This window comes from Tetrahymena thermophila, assembly GCF_000189635.1.
Source record: "Tetrahymena thermophila SB210 genomic scaffold scf_8254548, whole genome shotgun sequence".
NCBI lineage: Eukaryota > Ciliophora > Oligohymenophorea > Hymenostomatida > Tetrahymenidae > Tetrahymena > Tetrahymena thermophila.
Window position 1 is genome coordinate 662,731 of NW_002476319.1, and position 23,811 is coordinate 686,541.

At 24.2% G+C, this 23,811-nt stretch overlaps 4 protein-coding genes across 4 annotated transcripts; 3 read left to right on the top strand and 1 right to left on the bottom strand. All coding sequences in view use genetic code 6, as the record gives it.

The window, feature by feature from the left end:
- Positions 1–568: 568 nt before the first annotated feature.
- TTHERM_00318750 (E3 ubiquitin-protein ligase MYCBP2, putative) lies at positions 569–2,921 on the top strand (the record flags this gene model as incomplete). Its single annotated transcript, XM_001021457.3, has 6 exons — positions 569–788; positions 836–1,712; positions 1,777–1,900; positions 1,952–2,302; positions 2,354–2,673; positions 2,729–2,921. The coding sequence occupies 6 exons, from the start codon at positions 569–571 to the stop codon at positions 2,919–2,921; spliced, it is 2,085 nt and encodes a 694-aa protein (XP_001021457.1).
- A 462-nt stretch (positions 2,922–3,383) lies between these two features.
- TTHERM_00318760 (SOSS complex subunit B1, putative) lies at positions 3,384–3,986 on the bottom strand (the record flags this gene model as incomplete). The annotated part of the gene is made up of 3 exons (XM_001021458.3): positions 3,384–3,505; positions 3,564–3,650; positions 3,710–3,986. 3 exons carry the CDS (start codon positions 3,984–3,986, stop codon positions 3,384–3,386), a joined length of 486 nt encoding a protein of 161 aa, XP_001021458.1.
- Positions 3,987–4,340: 354 nt separating this feature from the next.
- TTHERM_00318770 (transmembrane protein, putative) lies at positions 4,341–8,162 on the top strand (the record flags this gene model as incomplete). Its single annotated transcript, XM_001021459.2, has 13 exons — positions 4,341–4,903; positions 4,978–5,626; positions 5,683–5,900; positions 5,957–6,625; positions 6,752–6,865; positions 6,918–7,010; positions 7,076–7,180; positions 7,228–7,320; positions 7,406–7,510; positions 7,570–7,668; positions 7,736–7,840; positions 7,896–8,003; positions 8,069–8,162. The coding sequence occupies 13 exons, from the start codon at positions 4,341–4,343 to the stop codon at positions 8,160–8,162; spliced, it is 3,015 nt and encodes a 1,004-aa protein (XP_001021459.2).
- A 587-nt stretch (positions 8,163–8,749) lies between these two features.
- On the top strand, positions 8,750–23,625 carry TTHERM_00318780 (PH domain protein; the record flags this gene model as incomplete). The annotated part of the gene is made up of 25 exons (XM_001021460.2): positions 8,750–9,676; positions 9,797–10,338; positions 10,461–10,686; positions 10,825–11,925; positions 11,982–12,386; positions 12,451–12,983; positions 13,037–13,119; positions 13,180–13,706; positions 13,768–14,536; positions 15,108–15,947; positions 15,997–16,104; positions 16,158–16,525; positions 16,583–17,038; positions 17,092–17,770; positions 18,051–18,481; positions 18,563–18,692; positions 18,753–19,231; positions 19,286–20,008; positions 20,063–20,616; positions 20,676–21,291; positions 21,681–21,875; positions 21,944–22,325; positions 22,375–22,586; positions 22,661–22,769; positions 22,817–23,625. The coding sequence occupies 25 exons, from the start codon at positions 8,750–8,752 to the stop codon at positions 23,623–23,625; spliced, it is 12,204 nt and encodes a 4,067-aa protein (XP_001021460.2).
- Positions 23,626–23,811: the final 186 nt, after the last annotated feature.

A 23,811-nucleotide genomic window follows, 5' to 3' on the forward strand; every position in this document is an offset into this window, starting at 1 on the left:
AAAAAAATATTTATTTTCGATTTATTTTATATGAAAATGTCAAAATATTTAAAACGATTGGTTAATGAATTTTTTTAATTAATTCAATCATTTTATTTTGTTCATAAACAAATACAAATATTAATTGAAGGTTTTTTATTAAACTTGAGAGAATCAATTCTTAACGAAATACTTTTATCTCAAAATTTTAATTTATTTTTCAGCTTTAGAAATAATTTGATTCAAAAAGTTGAAATTTAGATTTTATGAAACAATTGCTTTGATTCAACGCTGAAATTTAGATATTAGTTATGATTGATCAAAATTCTACACCAAATTATATAGTTTCAAATACTCATAATATATTGGTATGTTTCTTTGCATGTATGTAATTATATTGTAATTAATTTATGATCAGAAATAAATAAAAAATATTCTAAACAATTTAATTTATTAATTAATTAATTTGTCTATGATAATTAATAAAATTAATATTCCCGCATTTAAGTAAATATCAAAAATTATTAGATATTATTCTTGATAATAAATTCAAATAATTTTATATAAAATTAGTAAGTTAGCCACTAATATGTTGCTATCTTGTTTTTGTGAAAAAGAAATCAACTGCAGCTAGTCTGATAAGGATTTGATTACTCATATTTCTAACTGCAAGAAATTTCAAGAAGAGAGCCCTTTAGCTAAAGAATTTAATGATATTCCAATAAACGAACTTGAATTAGAACCACTTTATATCTTAAGGGGTGAACTATTGGGATATTTGGTGAAACTTGAATAAGTTATAATGGAAAGTAATATTTGTTTAGTCACATATTTTATTTAATAAAATATAAAAAAGAAAAAGGAAATTTAAAGTAAAGCATTGATGCATTAATTAACGGTAAATATTAACTATCTATGAATGGTAGCAATCAGAAATAAGATAAATAATAATAGCTGTAGTAGTAATCAGATTCATAAAAGACTAATGAAAAAATAATAGTTTAAAGAAGGATGGAAGTAATTAATGAGAGTGAAGAAATTAAAAAAACTATCAAAAAACCTCTTAAGCAAAAATAAGAATTTGATTATTTCGAAGAATCTGATTTAGAAGATGATGGCAAAGCTAATCAAAAGCAAAACAAAAATGGTAACCCTGAAAATAAAAAAAAAGATATTTCAGATTACTATGAGAATTCCTAACCAGAATAGTTAGATTTAGCTACTATTTATGCAACTGATTAAACAACTTGTAATGGCTGCAAACAGAAATTTGATAGTAATTTCGATTGTGATAAATTTTGGTTCTTAAATAATTGCTTGGATGTATTTTGTAAAAAATGCTTGTTAAAGTAAATAAATGAGGAATATATTCCAAATAAAGGTCAGATTAAATGCAAACTTTGTAAATCAAAGTTCGAAAAAGAGGATTTCGAAAATATTTTAGGTAAAGAAAAATACGATAAACTAGATACTCAAGTACTAGAGTTAGGATGTGACATAGTAGTTTGTATTAAGTGTAATTAAAAATTTGACTTCCAAAAGGGAGATCCCAATTCTCTTGTAAACAATAAAGATGGAAAACAATTGGATAAAAAACTACTACAGCATTATTCAGAAAACAGATTTGTTTGTTAAAACGCAGCATGTAAAACTGAATAATGTAGAAGCTGTAAATCTGTTCCTTATCACTTAGGCTATGAATGCTCTGACTTCTAAAAATTCTAAGAATCCAAGTATTAATTTATTTAGAAAAAAAATAAATATATTTTAGCTAAACTGATTATAAATTATTAATAGGAGATGCAGGTACTGTAACGAACAGTTATAAGGTAAACCAAGGAATGAAAAAGCATTTTAAGATATTTGCAATTCGAAAGAGTGCTCCTTAAAACAAAAAAATGCATGCAATTAAATCCTTAACGTAAATTGATTATTTATTTCATGTTGGAAAATTTAATTTTTAAAATAAAAGTGTGGCCATCCTTGCTGTGGTATCAAGAATGAGCTGAAGTGTCCACCTTGCCTCTTTGAAAAATGTGCCTAAGATAATGAAAGTTTAAAAGGGGTCACTGGTGAGGAATACTGCAATATATGTTTTATTGAAGGGTTGATTAATGCACCTGTTATGAGATCAAAGTGTGGACACATTTTCCATTATAGCTGTCTGAAAAAAAGGCTTGAAGTTAAATGGCTATCGCCTAGAATTGTATTTAATTTTTGTTTATGTCCTTTATGCAAACAGTGGATGGAATTAGCACCAGATTCAGATCTATATGATATGCTAGAGGAAAATAGAAAGCTATTCAATACAATAAAAGATAAAGTAAAATAATTAAAAAATTAATTATGAAATTTAATTTATCATTTTTGAAAGGCAATAAAAAGACTTAAGCACGAAGGAAGAGAGAAAGATGAAAAGTTGGCAAAAAAAGATAGTCCGTATTTTGAAAAACCAGTTGAATATGCTATGGCTATTTATTCGTATTATATGTGCTATAAATGTAAAGCACCATATTTTGGAGGTCTGAAAGACTGTGAAAGAGCTCTAAATGATGATAAAAAAGATTTTTAACCTAAAGATTTAATATGCCCAAACTGTTGTGAAATTCCTGTAGAGAAATGTAAGTAGCATGGCACTGAATTCATAGAATTTAAATGCAGATATTGCTGTTCTATAGCTGTCTGGTTTTGTTTGTAATAAATTTTTTCATTAAAAAAATTATTTATAGTTTTACAATAAATTAATTAGTGGAACTACTCATTTTTGTGAACCGTGTCATAATAATGTAAGTAATTTACAACGAATGAAACCAAAAGATTATCCTATTTGCAAAGGGAAAAAAGGGTGTCCATTTTAAGGAGAGCATAATCCAAATGGGCAAGAAACACCCTTAGGATGCTCAATTTGTAGAAACATTAAGCAATCAGCTTCAGAATTTTGAATAACTAAAAATACTATGTTTGTTTTTTTTGTGTATTTATTTATATATAAATAAAACATTTTTATAAGAATATTAGTTGTACAAATAAAATAAATATTCTTAAACATATTGAAATAATAAATTTTTGAAAAACATTTCACAATATTGAAGAAACAAGCCTAAAAATGCAAACAAAAAAATAAACATCCTACTACTTTTGAGTAGTTTGCTTTAGTTTTTTGAGAAAACAAATTTATAAATTACATATTTTGAAGTAAAATGTTAGAATATTAATTAACATTGCAAATTAAAGAAATACTTTTTATAGACATATAAAATATTTAATCCATTAATTGTGCTTGATATACTTTTTTTTCAACTAAAGATTGTAGAAATAACTCCTATTTTTTCATAATTTTATTTTAAAAAAACATTTTTGAATACAATATTTATTTTTTTGTTTTTAGCTTATTTTATCATCAATCAATTCATATTATTATTCTATTTTGAAGCCAAATATTCAGACCAATTTTGATCACTAATATTTGGTTTTGTCTTAAAATCGAAAAAGTAATCAGAAAGCTACTTTAATATCCCTTATTTTCCTTATAATTATTAATAAATACTTACATTTATTAGTTAAGAAATTGAGTAAAAAAATACCTTAATATAGAATAAGTCTATCTTTGTACATGGTTGCATATGCGTTTTATGTGTAGCATGTGTTGCTTTCTTATATAAAAGTACCGTCTAGTATAATAAAAATCAATTAAATACAAAACTAAAATTTTGAATGCGAATAAATTTACAATCGTCAAAGACATTCATTTAAATACATCCTGTAGAATCTGCTATTATCATTGGAGTCATTATCGTTCCTTGCTTTGTTTTTATAGGAGGACTCTTTGAAAGGACTATAAATTTCAATTCTATGTTTTTATCGAATGGTTTTATATTTTTTATTTGATGAGAAGGTTGTCTGTTAATCAGTGAATCTAAATGCTATGTGTTAATCCGCTTAGGCTCGTTTTAATTTTAAGTTTATTTTTACTGATACTACCTATATTCAATTCTATCTTCGTACATTTTTAGTATTTTAATTTTGAATTTGTTAAGTTTACAAGTAGAATGAAAAAAATCACAACAAAATGCTAAATTTTTAATAATTCTATCAATCAATTTTTTGTTTTAAAAAAGAATCAAATCAAAGAATTTTATGTTTTAATTATTATATTGAATATGTATGTTCTAAATTAACTATCTATCTATCTATTTATGAGTTTTTAAAAATTTTTGAAATTATAACTATTTAGAGATTAAAAATTACTTGATATTTGTTTACTGAAACCTAATTCAAATAAAGATATTTATTTGCAGATAACTTAAATAAAAAGTAATTGATTAAGTAGAGTAAAATACACGCAACTTTTAACCATTAAAATGAAATAGAATGACAAGGAATAGCTATAAGGAAATCACTAAGAATTCAAAAAATTTAGTTATTGTGCCTGTTTTTGGGAATACTTTAAAAATTTTATTGGTTTTTTGTTGAAAATGATCATATATTATGGAAGTATTGTTGCAGATATTTACTTGTGTATACAGTATTGGAATCAAGGCAAGCACTTCTTTGGTGTCTTAACTGGGTTTATGATTATTTGCCATATCTACAAAACTTATGAAATATATGTTAATGAGCATAGACTCTATGGTTTAAAGGCTTTCTTTGAATTTTTAGGATTTGGATAGCTACTAAGATATTGGTTTTAGCCATGGTATATGGTTGATGCTATGCAGATTTAAACATATTAGGGAATAATGGAGGCTGCTCCAAGTTTTATGATAAATATTCTATCTATATTTTATGAAAATAAGCCATTAGTATGGAATGTTAGTAATGACACTTACTAATAAGCTCAAGTTATATCTTTCTCTTTGAGCATAGTGTGCTTATTTTATTCTAATTACTGCTACTTTTATATAAGATATGAAGATTTCAAATAGTAAGCAAATTAAATTTTCATTCGATTTTTTTTTAATTCAAAACATATTAAATTGATAATTTATTATTTAATAGAGCAGGCTAAAAAATGAAAGCCTTGTTTGCCGTTTTTAATTTTGGAGAATATACAGCTAGAGTATGTTCTTGGGGTCTTGCTGCATATTATGGAGGTTAGATTTTTGTTTGGACTATAATAGGAGTTGATTTATTATTTGCAATAATTGCCTCTTGTTTTAAGTTATCTGATCATAAATTAGTACCTTTTTACGATTATGTGTTTTGCTTTCGAATGTATGATTGCTACTTGTTTTATGGTAACTAATTTGATAGCAGAAATTATGTAAATTTAAAGGAGTTTGAAAGATTCGGAGTTTAGCTTGCTGTTATCATCTTTGTCATATATTAGTTAAGCACAAATAACAACGAACCCGTTTTTTTTTATGCTATGCTTTATGTCTGTGTCATAGGGTTTATAATAAACTTTATTTACAACGTAAATAGATTGCTTTACAAAAAAGATGATGAGAGTGAAATCATCAAAACATATAAAAGAATGATTGAGAATTTAGAATAAGATAAAGTAGAGTTAAATCTTAAAATAAGGCATATTGTTCCATAGCAGTAGAAAGATGAAGAAAACAAGGCAACTCTTTTAAAATTAGATGAAGAAAATACACAGATGAAAGAAAATTTAAACACTCAGATTTAAGAACTCTAATAGCAGGTTTATTTTTATTAATTTAAAAAAATAATTTCTATTATTATATTTATGTTAAATAGATGCAATAATTAGATGAAAAATTAAAATAAGAAGAGAGTGCTAAAAAAGAAATAGAATAGCATAATGCTAAGCTTTTATAAATAAAGTTGTAATTAGAGGAAGATATTAAGAGTCAAAATAAAAAGATAGAAGAGCTAACAAAGAGCCTATAAAATGAACAAAAAACATCAGAAAACTTGAGAGGAGACAAAGCAATATTTTAACAGCATTTGGCTGAGTAACTTGAAAATAAAATTATTTATTTAATTTAAGCTATTAACATAAATTATTAAGGGAAAGGAAACAAAACGATGAACTTAAAAGAATAAATTTCTATTTGCAAAACGAGTAGGAAATTCCTCCGTTTTATGCAGAAAATATGCAAAAACAGCTCGATTAAATAAAAAAATAAAATAGAGAAGCAGAAGAAAGATGGAAATAACTAGAGTAAATGTATTAAAAAAGAGAAAATGAGTTGAAAGAACAACTTTATAAGCAAGCAAACCATGATATTGAAATTAATAGTTATTCTAGTGCTACACATTCTTTCAAAAAGTAAAACGAAGCTATAGCATAAAAATTAAGAGAAAAAGAAGCTTAACTTGTAGTGTGTTAAAACGAAATAAAAGAACTGAGAGATGAAGTGAAAAAGTTAAAATAAATAAACCAAAATTTAAATGACAAACTTCAAATAGAAGAGAAATTGACTAATTAGCAAGAAATTGAAATGAAACTACTCAAAGAGTACAATCCAGAAGAATACTCCCAGAATTAACACTAAAATCTAAGTTTAACCTATTTAGCAACAGGTTCTGTTACCATAAACAAATTTGAAGACTACAAACTTTGTCAAAGAGATACAAACAGAATAGTCTTTAATAATTTTATAAACATGAATTTAATTGAAAAAATAAATCAAACTGTAAAGTTTCCTTACTACTTTTAGTTCAACTTTTCTAAAAAGTAAATATAAATGAAATATTTTTGATTTAATTTTGATTTTAAATTTAATTTTCATTTTTTAAATATTTTTTGTTCCATCTTAATTATTAAATCTTAAATTTTATCAATTATTAAATAAATAAATAGATCAAGTTTATTCAACACAGGATAAAATTATTAAAATGAATTATTTATATTTAGCACTTTAGCTACAAAAAATTACCCTCAAGCACTAAAGGTGATGTCTATTTTAGCATCTAAGTAAATATGATTAATTGAGAATATTTGACATATAGACATTTAATTAAATTAGTTGGGTGAATGTTACATCAGAATCTTTCCAAAGTATTTTTAAAATCATAAAAAACTGCACTTCATTAAAGGTTTTAGAGCTTAATCTTGAAAAGTAAGATTTAAACATAAAAGTAATTGAAAAATATATTTAAGTTATTATAAAAAAATAATTTTTAGCTGGGAAACTACATCTGAAGAAGTTAAAGTAAATGGATTTTGTTCAATATTTACATAAATAGTAGCTTGTGAGTATTTACTAGTACTTCATTTAAATCTTTCAGGGTAAAATTAATTTTATTTATGCAATAAAAATAAAAATATTTTATTAGCCTAGGAAATTTAAATCAAGACATTTGGGATTCTTTGAGTTAGTGTTTATCAGTTCATAGAAGATTAGGTGAATTATCCTTAGATTTATCTAAGTAAATTTAAAACTATTTACAATTATTTGTTTTTAGATAATTTTTAATTTTATTTAATTTATTTTCTTAAATAAATAAATTAAAGGAGAGGTTCATAGCAAAATGGTATTCGTCCTCAGGAGTTTGATTCTTTATGCTCTTCGATTTCAAAGTTGATTCAGTTAGAGAACTTATCTTTCAATTTTTCAGAGTAAACATTTTCTTTTTGTATTAATTTCTTTATTAAATAAAATATTTTTTTTATTAAAGGTGGAGAGACAATCAATTAAATGTTAATAATGTTAAAAACTTTGGTTAAATGTTAAAGTAGTTACCAAGGCTAAGATATTTTAGGCTTAATTTAAAATAGTAAATTCATTAATATTTGTGTTTATTATCTAATTTAAATGATTTTTATATTTAATTTTAACAAAAGCTATTCAAACTACAACATCGAAGAGAATTTTTTTAATGATTTAATTGGTGACCTAATAAAATAAAAAAATAATAAATTATAAAACTTTAGTTTAACTTTAGATGGGTAATAAAATTTTATTTAAAAGTTTAGGAATATAAAACATATTATTTAAATTTAGTTTCAATGAATATAAGTCAGAGTTAAATGATGGGCTTTTATAAAGTTTGCTCAAACTATTTTAGGAGAGAAACAGCAAAATAAATCAAATAATAATTTCAGCAGATTAGTAAATTAAATTAACTATTTGAATAGATTAAATAAATACTTAAATTCTATAAATAACTTAAAAAGCATCAAAAACTGTAGTCCTAACATCATATCATTTCTCAGAAGAGAATTAAACATACTGTGTTAATACTTAAGCATAAATTATTAAATATATTGATTATTTTTTTCATTTATTTAAAACATTTATAAAAGTTTATATTTATTACTAAATAACTAATTGTCTTAGTTATTTTCATAATAAAAATCAAATATTTACAAAATTAAATTCAAAATGTATTTGATAGTATTTCAATATTTATAAATTTTTACTGATTGTTTAATTATTTTAGAATATTATTTTGAACGTAAAACTAAATTTAACAAGTTTTTTTTGTTTAAAAAAATTAAAAAAAACTCTTCTTTTTTAAGTAAGTAAGTAAATAACTAATTATTATTTTTCATGTTAAAATCTCTACTCATTAATAAACTCCTAAATTTTTATTAGTTTTAAATAAAGAATATTATTGTCTCTTTAAATTGCTTAATTAAATACTAACAATCTTTTTCAAAAATATAAAGTCAATAAGAATTTGAATACCTTCAATTAACACTAAATTTTTATAAAAGCTGTATTTTCAACTAAATTTTAGAATTAAAAATAGGGTTTTAAAAATATTTATAAAGGCAAATATTATTCTAAGGCTTTTCTTAAGCTTTAAAAGCTCCAGATTTATTTTTTTATATAATTGATATTTTATTTGGAATATGCTTGGCAACATTATTGAAAAAATTCTAAAATCCTACCTTGGATAATATCTAGATGGTATTGAGAGAAAGTATATTCATGTTGGTATGTTTTCAGGAAAATTTAAAGTAGAAAATGTTCGTATCAAGCAGGAATTAATTGACTTACTTGAATGGCCTATTAAACTTCAATTTTCTTTTGTCGAAACATTCGAAGTTAATTTTTAAATTACAAATTTTCGCTCTAAGCCTTTTAGAATTGAAATGAGTAACATATTTATGATGGTTCAACCAAAGGAAAAGAGCGAATGGAATTTGCACACATTTAACACCTTGGCTTATAAATAAAATTGGCTAGAATATTATATACAGCAGTTTATATAGGAATAAGCGAAATAGGAGCAGGCTAAGCAGCTTAAATAAGGAGAGGCAACAGGAATGAGTGGCTATATAGAGCGGCTGGCAGCTGTAGTAGTGGATAATATAGAAATTTGCATTAAAAATGTTCACCTAAGATTTGAGTCTCAAAATCCAGTATATGCTTGGGGAATAACTATAGGTAAAATTGAAGCATTTACTGTAAATAACGAATGGAAAGAAAAGACGTTCGTTGATAGAATGAATGCTAAAGACAGAGATAAGCCCATAAATAAGCTAGTTTAAATTAAAAACTTTGGATTTTACTGGGAAAACAGCTAGGCTGAAATGTTTGCTAATTAAAATTAAGATGTCATTGTAGAAAAAATGTATGAATATGTTATTTATTAAGCTTAAGCAGGTGCTTTTGATTATAAGAGAGGATTTAGTTCAACTCAATACATTGTTTGTTTCTCAGTTGACTTGAGATTAATAATGAATTTTGTAGTGCAGAAATGGGATATACCTGAATTCGATATGAAGATATCTTTCAACAATATTGATATTAAAATTAGTCATGAGTAGTTAAAGGTAAATAAATATATTAATTACTATAAAAAATAATTTATATCAATTTAATGTGTTTGTTTAAAATTATTGAGAAAAACAAACAAAAATTTATACCAATTCATTTTTATTTATGATATAAAGGATATGTTAATGCTAAGCACACTTCTAAGCAATTACTAGTATTGTATGAGAATAGAAAAAGATAAAGTTAAGATAAAAACATCAAAACCAGATATTGAGCATTTCAAAAGGGTTACATCAAGCATCAGATAGATAAAAGCTGAAATTAGTAGCATAAGTTCACTGCTGGATGGGTTTAACAGAGCTAACTTGATAGATTTAAATAATTAATATACTTTAAATTTAGATTTAGTAAATAATTAAGTTGAGTAAATTAACTAAAATGAGTAATATAAGTTGATGGATAGAAATCAGTTAAAGTCTTAACTTGACTAAAAATAAGAAAAACTACAATTGCTTAAATAAGAACTCAATATGCTGAGGAATTAATATTGGAGATTCTGTTTTGACAAGGTACAACAATTTCTCATGGAAAAATATTATAAAGAGAGCTTAAAAAAAATAATGTCCTCTAAAATACCAACAGTACAGAAATTGGTAAAAGAAAAGGATTTTCAAAAGATTTATCAATACAAAATTTTAGATTAAAAGCAAGTGAAATGGTAAATTAAGAATTTATGTTTTTTTACTTAATTTACTTTTGAAATGTATATGGCGAACATTATTTTTGTTTTTGATGTTTAGGATTATTTTTAAGATTTATTATTGACTATATATAATTTAGGTACAAAAAGGCAATTTAAAAAAATGATTTAGAAGATTTGGTTAGATGGAGTAAAATAGAAAATATTGGATAAAAATCTACAGAAAAATCAAAAAAAGAAAAATAAAAGTCAAGTAGAGGCTTATTTGGTTTCTCAAAGTAAGTTGAAAGTGAGGAAGAAGAGGAGAAAAACTTTAATTTAGCTAGAAAATTTGACAAAGCTAAGTATTAAGAAGCAATAGATTAAGTAAGATTCATAAAAATATTTTTATTTTTAAAATGAAAATAAAAGAACAAACAATTCACTTATTTAACTAATTTTTAATGATTTAAATAAACAAATAAAATATTTAATTTTCTTACTGTTTTTATCTAAAAATTTTAGGCTTTTCCTATCAGAAATGCAAATGTGAGACCAAAAGAATACGTTTGGATGCAAATAGAAGTGAAAATATAATCTTGTACTATTTAAATTAGTGAGTTAATTGAAATAGAGCAAGGTAAACATCCAAAATATCATGATAGAAACAGCAAAATCAAGTAAATAGAAGAGGGCTTGCTAACTCAATATTATGATATTAGGTTTGAAATGCTTAAAAGAGATATAAATTTTGAAATATCTACAGAGCTAAGAGATTTGTAAATGTGCCTTTTTACTTAATAGCAGGATTCTCGTAACCAAGTGCTGGTGCCTATTCTCAAAAAAGTTGAAACAATCAGTCAAGATAAGAAACCTCTTGTTTATTTTAGGTTTGAAAAATAGCCAATAAATAAACCCAACACTTTTTTTGTTTTGAACTCTGAAATTTAACAAATAATATTTACTTATTACCCTTAAAAGTTGTAAAGAATAATTAGTTGGCTAGATTATTAAACTTAATTTGTTAGTTAATCTTAGCAACATCATGAAATTTAATCTAACTAAGAAGAATATGACCTTTCTATGCTTAAAAAAGAACAAAATATTGTTATGAGAGCACCAATTATTGTTATCCCCTTGAATTCTTAGAGCAGCAACGAAAGTGAGTGCTTAGTTATTAACTTTCAAGAATTAAAATTCTAGTCAATAGATGAATAAATTAGAAATAAAAATTCTATTTTTGCCAACAACAGTAATGTAGCAAATAATAATTCTGGTAATAACATAATTAATAGTCCAAATTCTAAGAATTATGCATTCTCCAAAGCTTCTCCTAATTAGAACCCTCTGATCCATTCCCCATCCTTAGGACCTAACAATTTGTTAGAAAGATAGCATTCAAAAACAATTATTGACAATCCACTTAAAAAAAATACCATAAATAACAGTTAGAAATCTAATAAACTAGATCCAGGCGTAGAAATATTTTATGAATACTATAAAGTTGAAGCAACAGGAATTACCATTTCTTACTTTTCATCAATAAATCATCTGAATAATCACCTACGCTTTAAAAATTCGACTAAATATAATGAGATTGTCAACAATCCAATAAGAAAAAAAGGAGTAAAAATTTTATTTCTTTTTATAAATTCAAAATCTAATTTTTAAATTTCTAATAGGTAATTCATGATATTGTTGAAAAATTTAATTATTCCATGGAATTAGGATTGTTGAATCAATATTTCAAAGGCTTATTTCCTCAAATGCCAAACACGACAATGAAGAGCGAAATATCAAATATCACTCTTAACCTTACTTCATACCTTTACTTTACTCTAAATAAAATATCAGATCTGTTTAAAATGGAAGATGATATCACAAAGGTTTAGGAGTTTCTCTAGCTTGATAAAGAGATTTTGATTAAATTTTCTTAAGAAAAGGGCTATTTGATGAAAAGAGGAGACACTTTTAAATCATGGGCAAACTACTATGTTATATTTTCAGGAAATTTTCTTTATTTCTTTAATAACAGGAATGATGATTACTACACCTACCACATATATTTTAAAAATGCTATCATTAAAGTAGACATTAAAAATCTATTCTAAAATTACATTTTTAATTTTAAATAAATAAATAAACAAATAGGCTGAATCCAGTTTGGATATCGGAGTTCCTTTTTGCATAAAATTGATAGTTAAAAATAAAGAAATTTATTTAGCAGCTAATAATAGTTAAGAATATAGAAAATGGATGAGAGTGCTTACAAAATACTAAGGAATTATCAACTAAGAGAAAGAGAAAAAGAAGAAACTTCAGCGTGATAAGCTAGATTTCGAAAGTGACCAGTTTCCAAATAATTAAAACACACAAAATTAACAAGAAAACAGCAACCAAATTTAAAATAAACTTGAAATAAAATTAAACATATAAAAGTTCAATATTCAAATCCATCAAGATTTCAAAAAGCAATCATCATTAATAGCAAAAAATCACTAAGAGAATGATACTTCTTAATGGATGGATATTAATATTGATCTTATTAATTTAGATTTTACGAGTAAGACTTCTGAAACTAATTTGAAGATTAAACTAGGAAGTTTAAAAGCCATAGATTTTATTCATTTATACCCTCAAGGATTTATAGAAAGCTTAATTTAAAGCTATCCTTTTATAGAAGAGTAAAATTCACAATTGTTCAAAACAGATTTTCATTCATTTTAATACTAATTAGCAAAAACAAAAAGTTTTAAAAAAATCTAATGGAATTCGAATTCACTCAAAGAAATTCTAAGCACCCAAGCTTCAATAATATAGGTTATTTTATTTAATATTTTTCTATAAAGTTTAATAATGAATGCAATTTTTATTGATTAGAAATGGATATTAAAGCTTCAATAGGATCACTATTTTTGAATTGGAAACCTGATACATTCAAAAGAATACTACAATTTTTTAACTCGCAGCAGTAAGAAGAGCAAAATTATTAGAAAGATCGCAAAGAATAGAGTGTCTAATAAAATTAGCAAAAAACTCATCAATCTTATGCATATAAAGATATATAGTCTTTTGATAATCATAATGATATTCAAGAAAGTAAATACAAATAATCGATGATGAATAAACCTAAAAACGTTGTCACCAATTCAAGATTAGCTAGTACCCAAAAGAGTGTAAAAAGTAAATTTAACACAAATACTATTGAAGAAGAAGAACAAACTATTTCTGGTTCCTACGCAGGTGGATCAAAAGCTTAAATTATTTTACCTGAGGAAAACAAGAATAAACAATCAATGAAAATAAATATAAATACATAATTTGAAGAATTGCAAGTGATCCTTATTCATAGAACATCAGATATCAAAAATAATGATGGGCTGCATCAGTTTACTGCTTTAGCAAGAGTATAGATTTATTATGTTTCTAATTAATATTGTTTTAATAAACATTTTTTTCGTGTTAAAGATTGATATAATCTAAGGGAATTTGTAGGGAAGATTTTACCCTCAAGAAAAGTATTTAGATGCGAATCTGGGTGATTTATAAGTTATCGACTTAACAAGATATCCTGATACATAAATAATATACAATTAATTTAGTATAGAAGGATTGAAAATATTTGGTAGAGATGATAATGTGGCTGGTGATGTGATTAAAATTTAATTTGTTAGTTATGATGATGGGTAAAACGGAATTGAAAACAAATATACTTTGGAAAACATATATAGTGTAATAGATATTAAAATAAATTAGTTGTACCTTGTTTACTTCTAAAAGCCCTTTCTACGTTTAGTAAACTACTGGTAGCAGTAATTAATAGCTGTGCTAACTAACAAATATAATACTGACTCAGAGTTAGAAGAGAATAAAAATAATTCAAAAGATCTTCTTTCATAACTTCGAAACCCTAAATTTATTAATTACATGATAACAATTGATAAACCAAAAATAGTACTAAAATCTACTCCTTAAACTAATGAATGGATAGAATTAAATTTAGGTTCAATCACAATTCAAAACTCAAATTATTAGAAAAAGATAAAAGAGTTAGAAAATGATCGTAAGATTAATTTTATGTGGTGTGAAAAAATTCAAATCGAATGTAGCGAAATGTCAGTGTTTATGAAATATTCTACCCAAGAGATTAGAGTTTCTGATAACATTCACTTTAATCTCGAGATCGAGACATATCCTTTCTTCACTTATTACTCTTAATATTTTAAAAATAAAACAGGTAAATTAAACAATTTTTTCTTAATTGATTTAGTAAATAATTTAAAAATATATTTTAATTATTCAACATAATTATTTAAATATTTTTGATTTTAAAAAGCAACAAAGTATTTTTTTTAATCAAATAAGTACAAATATTAGTAGATTTCTTATTATTACCAAAAAAAAATTTATTTAATGATAAATTCTAAAATAAAATAATGGTTAACTGTGTTTAAAAGAAAGTGTAATCACAAACCTAAAAAAAAATGGATAATGTTGCATTAGAAATTTTTTAATAACATTTGATTTATTGATAGAATTATTTAAATTAAATAATCAAAAAAGCTCATATAAATTTAGTAAATTAATTTGTAAAAGTATTATTGAGGGGAAATTTTTATGTCGAGTTTTAAAAATTTTTTCAATCATATTTGTAAAAAAATTGGACAAATCTGTCAGTTAAATTTTTTAAAATATCTTAAACCCCCATTTTCACTTAAAATAATGAAAATTTATTTATTTTTTCTAAAAATAAAAATTACTTAAACTCTGCTTTTTATTTAATAAGTTAAATTATAAAAAATAAATAGATCTAACGAACCAAATAGAGATTTTAGGAAGATCAACTTTAATTAATCTAAAAATATCAAAGCATTAATACTAAACAATAATGAATATCTTAAATTAAAATTTAAATTTTGATGATGGGTACGATAAATATTTCATCTTCAACTATGAAGTAAGAAAATAGTAGAGTAGTAAAGTACAAACTTACATTTAGCTAGATTTTTCAGAAATATCTTTGTATCTTTAAGATTAGAATTCCAAAAAAGATGTTAACGAAGGCTTAATTTCATTCTATTTTTAAGAAACAGGTAATTAAGAGAATTGCAACTCTTTTAAGCTTAGCATTTAAGATGCAAAATTTATTTACATTTCAGAAGTTAGTGATTATTTTGAAATTGAATTTCATGGAAAGCATTTATTTGGGTCATATTTTTTAAATAAAAATGAAATTTTCTTGGGAGATCCAGTTTAGGAAGACACTTAAATAGGGTTTTTAGGTGATCTCGGTCCTATTAAATAAAATGGTAAGCCAACAGATGAAAAGAAGAAGAAAAATTTAAGAGAAGAAACTAGAAGAGGAACTACCTCAAGCATGAGAAATATGATGAAATCATCATTTGTTTCTAGATAATCTATTTCTAACAATGTTGATTTAAACTATTCAGAAGAATAAACAATACAAGAATATTTGTAATAAGTTAAAGCTTCAGTTTCTATGATATTCTACAAAGAAGGAAGTACAAAAATGAGAATAACACTTGCTAACTCAAAGCTATTAATAAACTCATATGTTATATTTTCTATTCTCAACTTTATAAAAACAGATGAAATTTAAGAATAAAGCAAGAGTGCAAGCAAACAAAGTAAATAAAATAAAATTTTATTTAATATTTAAAACTTTTTTTAATTTAGAAAAAAAGAACAAATAACCAGCACCATTTACAATAGATCTGAAAACTAAAAATATTTTAATTGGTGTGTAGAGTGATCCTAAAGAAAAATAAATCATCGTACTTTCAGGTAAAATTTTTGTCGTTTTAACTTTAACTAATTAATAAGAATGAATCAATTAGGTACTGTGAAAGTGCTCTATGAAAAAGACACTCTAAATACCAATCACATTGATTACCATAACGAATAAGAAGGTGTAGAAGATAGAGAAGAAGATGAATCTATTGCTCATTTGTCTAACTATTAGATGGAATAACTTCAGAATACATCACTTAAGATAAGTGCTAAGAAACTGGAAGTATCAAACATACAAGTTAAGGATTTATATGAAAAAAGCAGCTAAATCTAACTTAAAAAGAGAAATATCATGAAACCAACTGAATTTAGATTGATTCATTCGCAATTTTCTTGCGATTGCTAAGAAGAAGTTAAATTAATATAAAACACTAAGTTTTTTATTGGTAAAGCAAACTGTCATTTATCTTACAAAGTAAATTATCAAGCTTTTAAATTAAAATAATAACAAAATTTTGTTGTTTTTAAATAGGATTTAGATCTTCTCTACACAACACTTAAGTTTCAAAAAGCTCTTAAGGAAAATGCAAAGTAGTATCTTGGTTATTTCGATAATTTAGTTAATAATAAAGATAATGAATCTGAGATTATTAGTATTGGTAGTATCGCTTAGAAAGTGAATAACACCTTTTAACCACAACCTTAAATAATCACATCCGAAATGGTTGATTCAAATAACAGAAGCTACTAAGTAGATGATGCATAATTAAGCTTAGCTGCTGCTGCTAAAAGAACAAACTTCACTAAAAAGCAAACTATTTTCATGGAAAAGTTAAATGATAATAAATTACAGCCTATAAATTAGAATTCTTCTCAAATTATAAAGAGCCAAAAAATAAATTCTAATAATATCATTAGTGGAGCTTCAATAGTAAATGTGAACAGAACTTTCAACTAAAATGGCCAATCAAAAAAATAAACTTCTGGAGTAATTTTTTCTATTTTAAAAATAATCAAATAAATTTATCAATTTTATTTTAGGAGAATTCTCAGCTATCCAAGTCACAACTAAGTAAAAAAAATGATAAGCCCATCTAAAACTTCAGATTAATTGTAGAGTCTGTAGAAGTCCTTATTATAAATGATTTAAATTAGTCATTTATACCAATGATGCACTTAAATTTTTAGCTTTTTCCTGAAATATTGTACACTTTAGAGAATGGTCTTGGAAAGGTAGAAGGCGTTTGTATTTTTGAGATAGAGTATTTCAATCCCTCAGTAGGTAAAATGGAACCTATAATAGAAGAAGCAAGTTTTAAAATGATGTATATATTTAATGAGGAAAAAAACTAAAAAATCTTAGATATAGAGCAAAATTAGAATGATAAGTTTGGAATAAAGCCACTAATAAACATGAATATTTCTGATAGAATGATTGCAGTCTTATATAAAAGCTTTAAGTATTGGAGAAAGAGATTTCAATAGAATTCGTAGAAAATAAATATGGATAACCATCAAGCTGAAATACCATTTAACTTTGAACAGTCTATGATAAATAGCTTAGCAATTAATCCAAGCAATTTCTTCCACAGACAATAAACTAAATTTATCACTTCAAGTGCTGAAAATCATTAATAAAAAGAATATGTTACTCTTTTTTCATTCTATAACATGACAGGCTATACAATCATAGTCAAAAAATTACAACAAGACTAAAAAGGTAAACTCACATTTATAAATAATTTATTTTTATAATTAATTAAACAAAAAATTTATTAGTAAAATGAATTTTGCAAAAATAATTTATTATTAATAAAATGAATAATTTAGCAAATATTTGTTATTAATAAAATAAATTTAATATAAAATTTTTAACAATTTAAGTTGATTTTAAAATAAAATTAACTAAAGGAAGAAATAAATACACAAAAATTTTTCATACTAATTTTATTGGATTTATGGATCTATATTAAAGAGTATAATTTAAAAATATTACTTAGCTTAAACAATTAGAATCGAATCTGGATAAACACTAAATTTTTAGATAGAATCAGATCAAGAGAACTTTGCTAAAACATTTGAATCACATTATTCTGTTATGGTTTAATTTGAAACTAGAGGATACTAAACATTTTATATTTATGATATAAAATCTGATAGAGAAAGGCAAGATGTGTATCTCTGGTAATAAAAAAGAATTCAGGATGAGAATTTTGGAGATATCAGCTATTTAGAAGAAAAGCAAAAAGAAGAAATCGAAAACAATAAAATTATTTAATAAAATTTTAACAAGCAATATATAGACAATTACACCTTCAAGAAATACCAGCACCACTTCTTTTTATCTTAAATTGAATTGGTTGATGTTAGAAAAACTATTATTTTAAGTTCTTGTTATGTTATTTAAAATTTTTTGCAATTCAAAGTCAAGGTATTTATTTTTTGATTTGATTTATTTTATTCTCTGTTTTTTGGTAAAATCATAATTAAAAATTTTATTTATTACTTTTAGGTCAAGTTAGAAAATAAAAATGTTGGAAGCTTCTCGTTTGAAATAAAACCTAAAAAAATTGGAGCCATCCCATTAGAGTTTATGGATGAATTAACTTATATTTCTATTTAAGGAAACCCAAAAAATAATTGTAAAGCATTTTGATTTTTTTATTTTACTTTTAAAATAAGAATTAATTATTTTAATATAGAGAGTATTTCAGAGTACAGCAGACCTTAAAGCTTGATCGAATTATACTAATTGGGTTTTAACTAGTCGAAAGAAATTTATCATCACCCAATGGTTTGTCTAGTTAGAAAATAATATGATACTGTTATGAAAGACAGAGTTATACTTGTCTTCGATACACTTATAACTTTCTAAAATTTATTACCTCTGCCTTTAAATATAAGTATTCAGTATTTAAAAACTGAATAATCTAGGATTACGCAAATAGAAAATGCTAGAAGAATGTTTGATTAGGAATAACACCGTTACTCAACAGGAGATTAAATAAACTTGCTTCCTTAATAATTGTATTAAGAGAATTATGCTTCATATTCTTCTCAGATAGATATAAAGGCTTGGGTTGTTGGTTTCTTTAAGAGCTAATCATTCCTTGTTTACTAAAGAGGAGCTAAAGAGAATACTTATCCAAGATAGCTAATTATTAAAGATTCAAAAGAAAAAGTAGCATTATTTTCTGGAGATATTTATTTATTTATTTATTATTTTTAATCAAAGGAATAAATAATCAACATTGAGAGAGAGTTTGATGGAGGAAGTGTGAGAATAAAATTTTATTGCAAAATGTGTATTATAAACACAACAGGTTTGGATCTGATTGTTTATAGAGTTGATGGATAAAAATACGATATAATTTAGGGACAATAGAATGAAATGCTGAAACTTGAAGAATCTAACAATTCAAATCACTATTTCGCTAATGTTGACTAATCGTCTCAGCATTCTGAATAATCATTTTTATCAAATAAGCTCAAAAAATAGAAATCATTATTTGAGAACTATTAAATAGAATAAGAGTCAATTTAGGAAGACTAAGTAAATGAAGATAGTATGATTCATTAACATTCAAAATATGATCAATTTTTCCATAGAGTCATACTTTTAAATGAAACAGATGAGAAGCTTGCTCTTTCTTTCAAATAAATAGAATTCATTTAAAAAAAGACAGAGAAAAACATAGACGAAAATTTGTTTATTCAGTTTTCTGTTAAGAGTATAAATATAAAGGAATAAGATTTCATCGATTTGAAAATAATGACTCCAGATCAGGCAAATTATTAGTCTTAATAAAATTTAAATTAAAATTAGAAGCAAGTTTTCTAGTATGATTTAGCTCTTAAGTTTAATTAACACAAACTCAACAACACTAGCTTATACACAAAAATTCTTACCATAATACCAAAAATTGTTATTGTTAATAAATCTACCATAAACTTTTAAGTAAGAAAATATTTATTTTTTCTTAAATATTAAAATTACCTTTTTATTAAATAGATCAAATAGTTTGGGACAGAATCAACTTATATACTTCCTACTAAAAAGAGAATAATTTAAAAATGGGAACATAATGCAAAACAAACCTTGCAAATAAGGCCTAATGATAAATATGAATGGTCAGGAGAAATAGCTGTTGAATTTATAAAAACTTACCACTTTTACTGCCATAAAAAAATTGATTCTTAATCTGAAACAGAAAAAAACTATGATGATTATATATTTATGAATGCTTCAGTTGAGTAAGGAGGACCAATAACATATGTTATGATAAGGGATGTATAAGAAGATAATATACCTTATCTTTTTATAAATAATTGTTCTGAAATTTTGATAAAAATAAAATAGCTAAATAAAGAAGCAGTTCCATAAACCTCTAAATAAAATTTATCTCAACCTAAGTTGTCACATTTTTCTAATAGTTAGATTAAAAAGTCAACATATTTACCTTTTGATAAAAAAAAGAATTAATTTAATAAATTTATAATTTATCCAAATAAGAATACAAATTTTGCATGGTAAAATCCTTGCTAGGAGAGCAAAGTACAAGTCAAGTAAAATAGTTGATTAATTTGCTATCAACTTAATAAATATTTTATTTTTAATAAAAAAGGTTTTATTTATTTAACAAAGACGAAAAGCTAAAAGTTTAACCTATCATAATAGATCTACAGAGCATTAACTTCGAAGACCACATAGTTTGTGAACTAGTGTATGGAAATAGGATTATGAGGATTTAATAAAATACAAGCTTTAAAGGAATGACAAGAATTATTACATTCTCAGAATTTTTTGGGAACTTCACAAACCCAAAAAATAAATCTATTAATATAATGCCATTTACTTAATCAGTGATTTAAAGCATAGATTAAAATTAAAGCATGCTAAATTCATAAGATGAAATTAATTCTATGGACTAAATAGGAGAGGGAGGTTTCTCTTTGAACCTCAAGATTAGGGAAATAGGAGTTTCCTTTATAGCTAATCATGGTGGAAAGAACAAAGAATTAAATTATATCCTTTTCAAAAACATAGAAACTTCTTTTATCTAAAACAAAGACATTAGAGATATATCTTTAAATATCAAATATTTTCAAATAGACAACAATACAGACTAGGATTCTATTACACCAATTAATGTCACACCCCAGTTATACAGGTCTATCATGGAAAACGATGAAAATAAAGTTTTTTGCTTTAAAATGAAACAAAACCATTAAGCCTAAGCTGTAAACTTTTCAATACATTTCCTTTTAAATTAATTAAATTTTAATAAAAAAAATTTATTTATTAAAAAACAAAAAAAATAATGTAGCTTATTATTATTAAAAAACTTTTTAACATTTAAAAAAAAAACAAAGAAAAATTAAATTTAAAATCAATTTATTTATATTTTAGATAAATTTAAATTCAAACGATTAATATTTAATATAAATTTAAATAAATTTCTTTTTAATTTTGTTAAAAATTTTTAAATTCTTCTTTAATTTCAAATTTATAAAATTCTTTGAAATAAAAAATTATCAAAAAAAAAATATTTGATAAAAAATTTCATTCAGCTTTTATAAATTTCACTTTTATTTTTTAAGAAATAAAAAATTAATTTTTTTAATAAAAGATTTCGATAATACAAAATTTTGAATTGAATATAGCACCACTCAAGTTTAAAATAGATTAGGAATATTTGCAAACTATTATAGATGTAAATAATAATATTAGTCGTATAATAGAAGAAATGATTGATGATGAGGAAGATGAGTTTAATGTCAAATACACAATTACAAAATATTTGTTTGAGCAGTAAAAAAAGAGGGTAATTATTTTTTAGTCTTTGATTTATTTTCTAAAGTTTTAATTTAACTTGAAATATCTTACTTATAGAGCTTGATGGAAAAAGATATACTTAAGAAAGAAGAATTTGATTAGCATGCATCATTTTTTGAAGATTGGAGATTCCATGATCTGCCTGAGGTATCTTCTGGTATTTATATTAAGAATCTCTAAATAGGAAAAATTCTTGTTGGACTTTCATATCATCCTTCGTTTATATCTGAGCCTGATTCTTATCTCCTGCTAAATACATTTGCTAGCGTTTTAGGAACAGCAATTGGAAATGTAGATGATGCACCTTTGAAAATAAAGAAATACATTATGAAAGAGGTTTATGATAGCCAGAGCGGGATTAAGAATTAAATTCTTAAAAACTACAAATCATAAGCATTTAGATAATTATTTAGAATTTTAGGATCTTTTGAAATTATTGGTAAATATTTTATAAAAATAAAGAGAAATAAATTATATTATTTTTATAGGAAATCCTGTTGGCTTTTACAATAAAATAGTAGATGGATTTTAGGAGTTAGTAGAAAAACCTATAGAAGGAATATAATAAGGTCCCGTTGAATTTGGAATTGGTATTACTGAAGGTACAAGTTCTTTGCTAAAAAATGGAGTTGCTGGTACTTTCTAATCTTTGAATAAAATGACAGGAACAATAAGCACTGGTGTATCCAAAATGACCATGGTATTTTAAATTATTTTTAAAATAATGAATAAAATGTTGTTATTGGATTTAAATTTAATAATTTTTTTGAATAGGACAAATAATATCAAGAAAAACGAAGAAGATTTATGATGAAGTAGCCTTAAAATGCAATAGATGGAATAGAATAAGCTGGTATTTCAATATTCAGAGGATTTTAGGAAGGTAAATTTATAAAATTTTTAAGGTTATTAATTTTAAAAAATAAATAGGTATAGTTGGAATTGTTGAATAACCATTAGAAGGTGCTGAAAAAGATGGTGTTACAGGATTCTTGTTAGGAACAGTAAAGGGGTTAACAGGAGCTATTGTGAAACCAATTACTGGTATTTTAGATGCAACTTCAAAAACCGCAGAGGGCTTATCTAATACAGTTACTCATTTCGATGATAAAGCTAATGACGAAAGAAATAGACTTCCTAGAACATTTTACGATTTTATGGGGTATTACAAAAGATACTGCTTGAGTGATGCTCAATTTAGCCTTTTGTGCTATAACTTTCCTAAGCTAAGAGATCTTCATATAATAGATAGTATAAAGATATCTGGAGATAATTATTTAGGAATAGCCAGAGAGAAAATTATCATTTATAACAATAAAAAATTGAAAATAGTCAGAATTATTGATCCTATAATGATAGGAGAAATTTAAACAGAGAGAAACTTCTTAAAACGTAGTGATGACTAAATTTAATTCTAAGAAGATAAAGTAAGCACTAAAATGAATAAAAACGAGTATTTACTTCATTCACAATTAACTAAGGAAGATATTTATAAAATAACAGTAAAATATTTTTACTAAAGTGAACTTTCAAATATTAAGTAATATGCTACAAACTAAGAACAAGAATTAGATAGTGATTAAATTGAGCTTTTTATATAAGGAGAAGAAAATAGCTATCAGATTGTGTCTAAACTCAAAATGGTTAAGCATAAAGACGAAATTTATAATAACAAGATAAATTTCGAAGGATCAGATTTTGGAGCTTTAAGTCCAAAAAAATAAGACAGCTTTTAATGAATGAATGAATAAAATAATCAAAAGAATAATTTTTTATTTCAACAAATCTAAATAAAGAAAAAGAAAATTTAGATAATTTAAAAATAAATTCAAGCTGAATAATAACAGCTTTATTAATAATAGTTAAATCTATCTAAATATAAGTTTAAATATTTCAATTTACAATATAATTATAATATTCTAAAA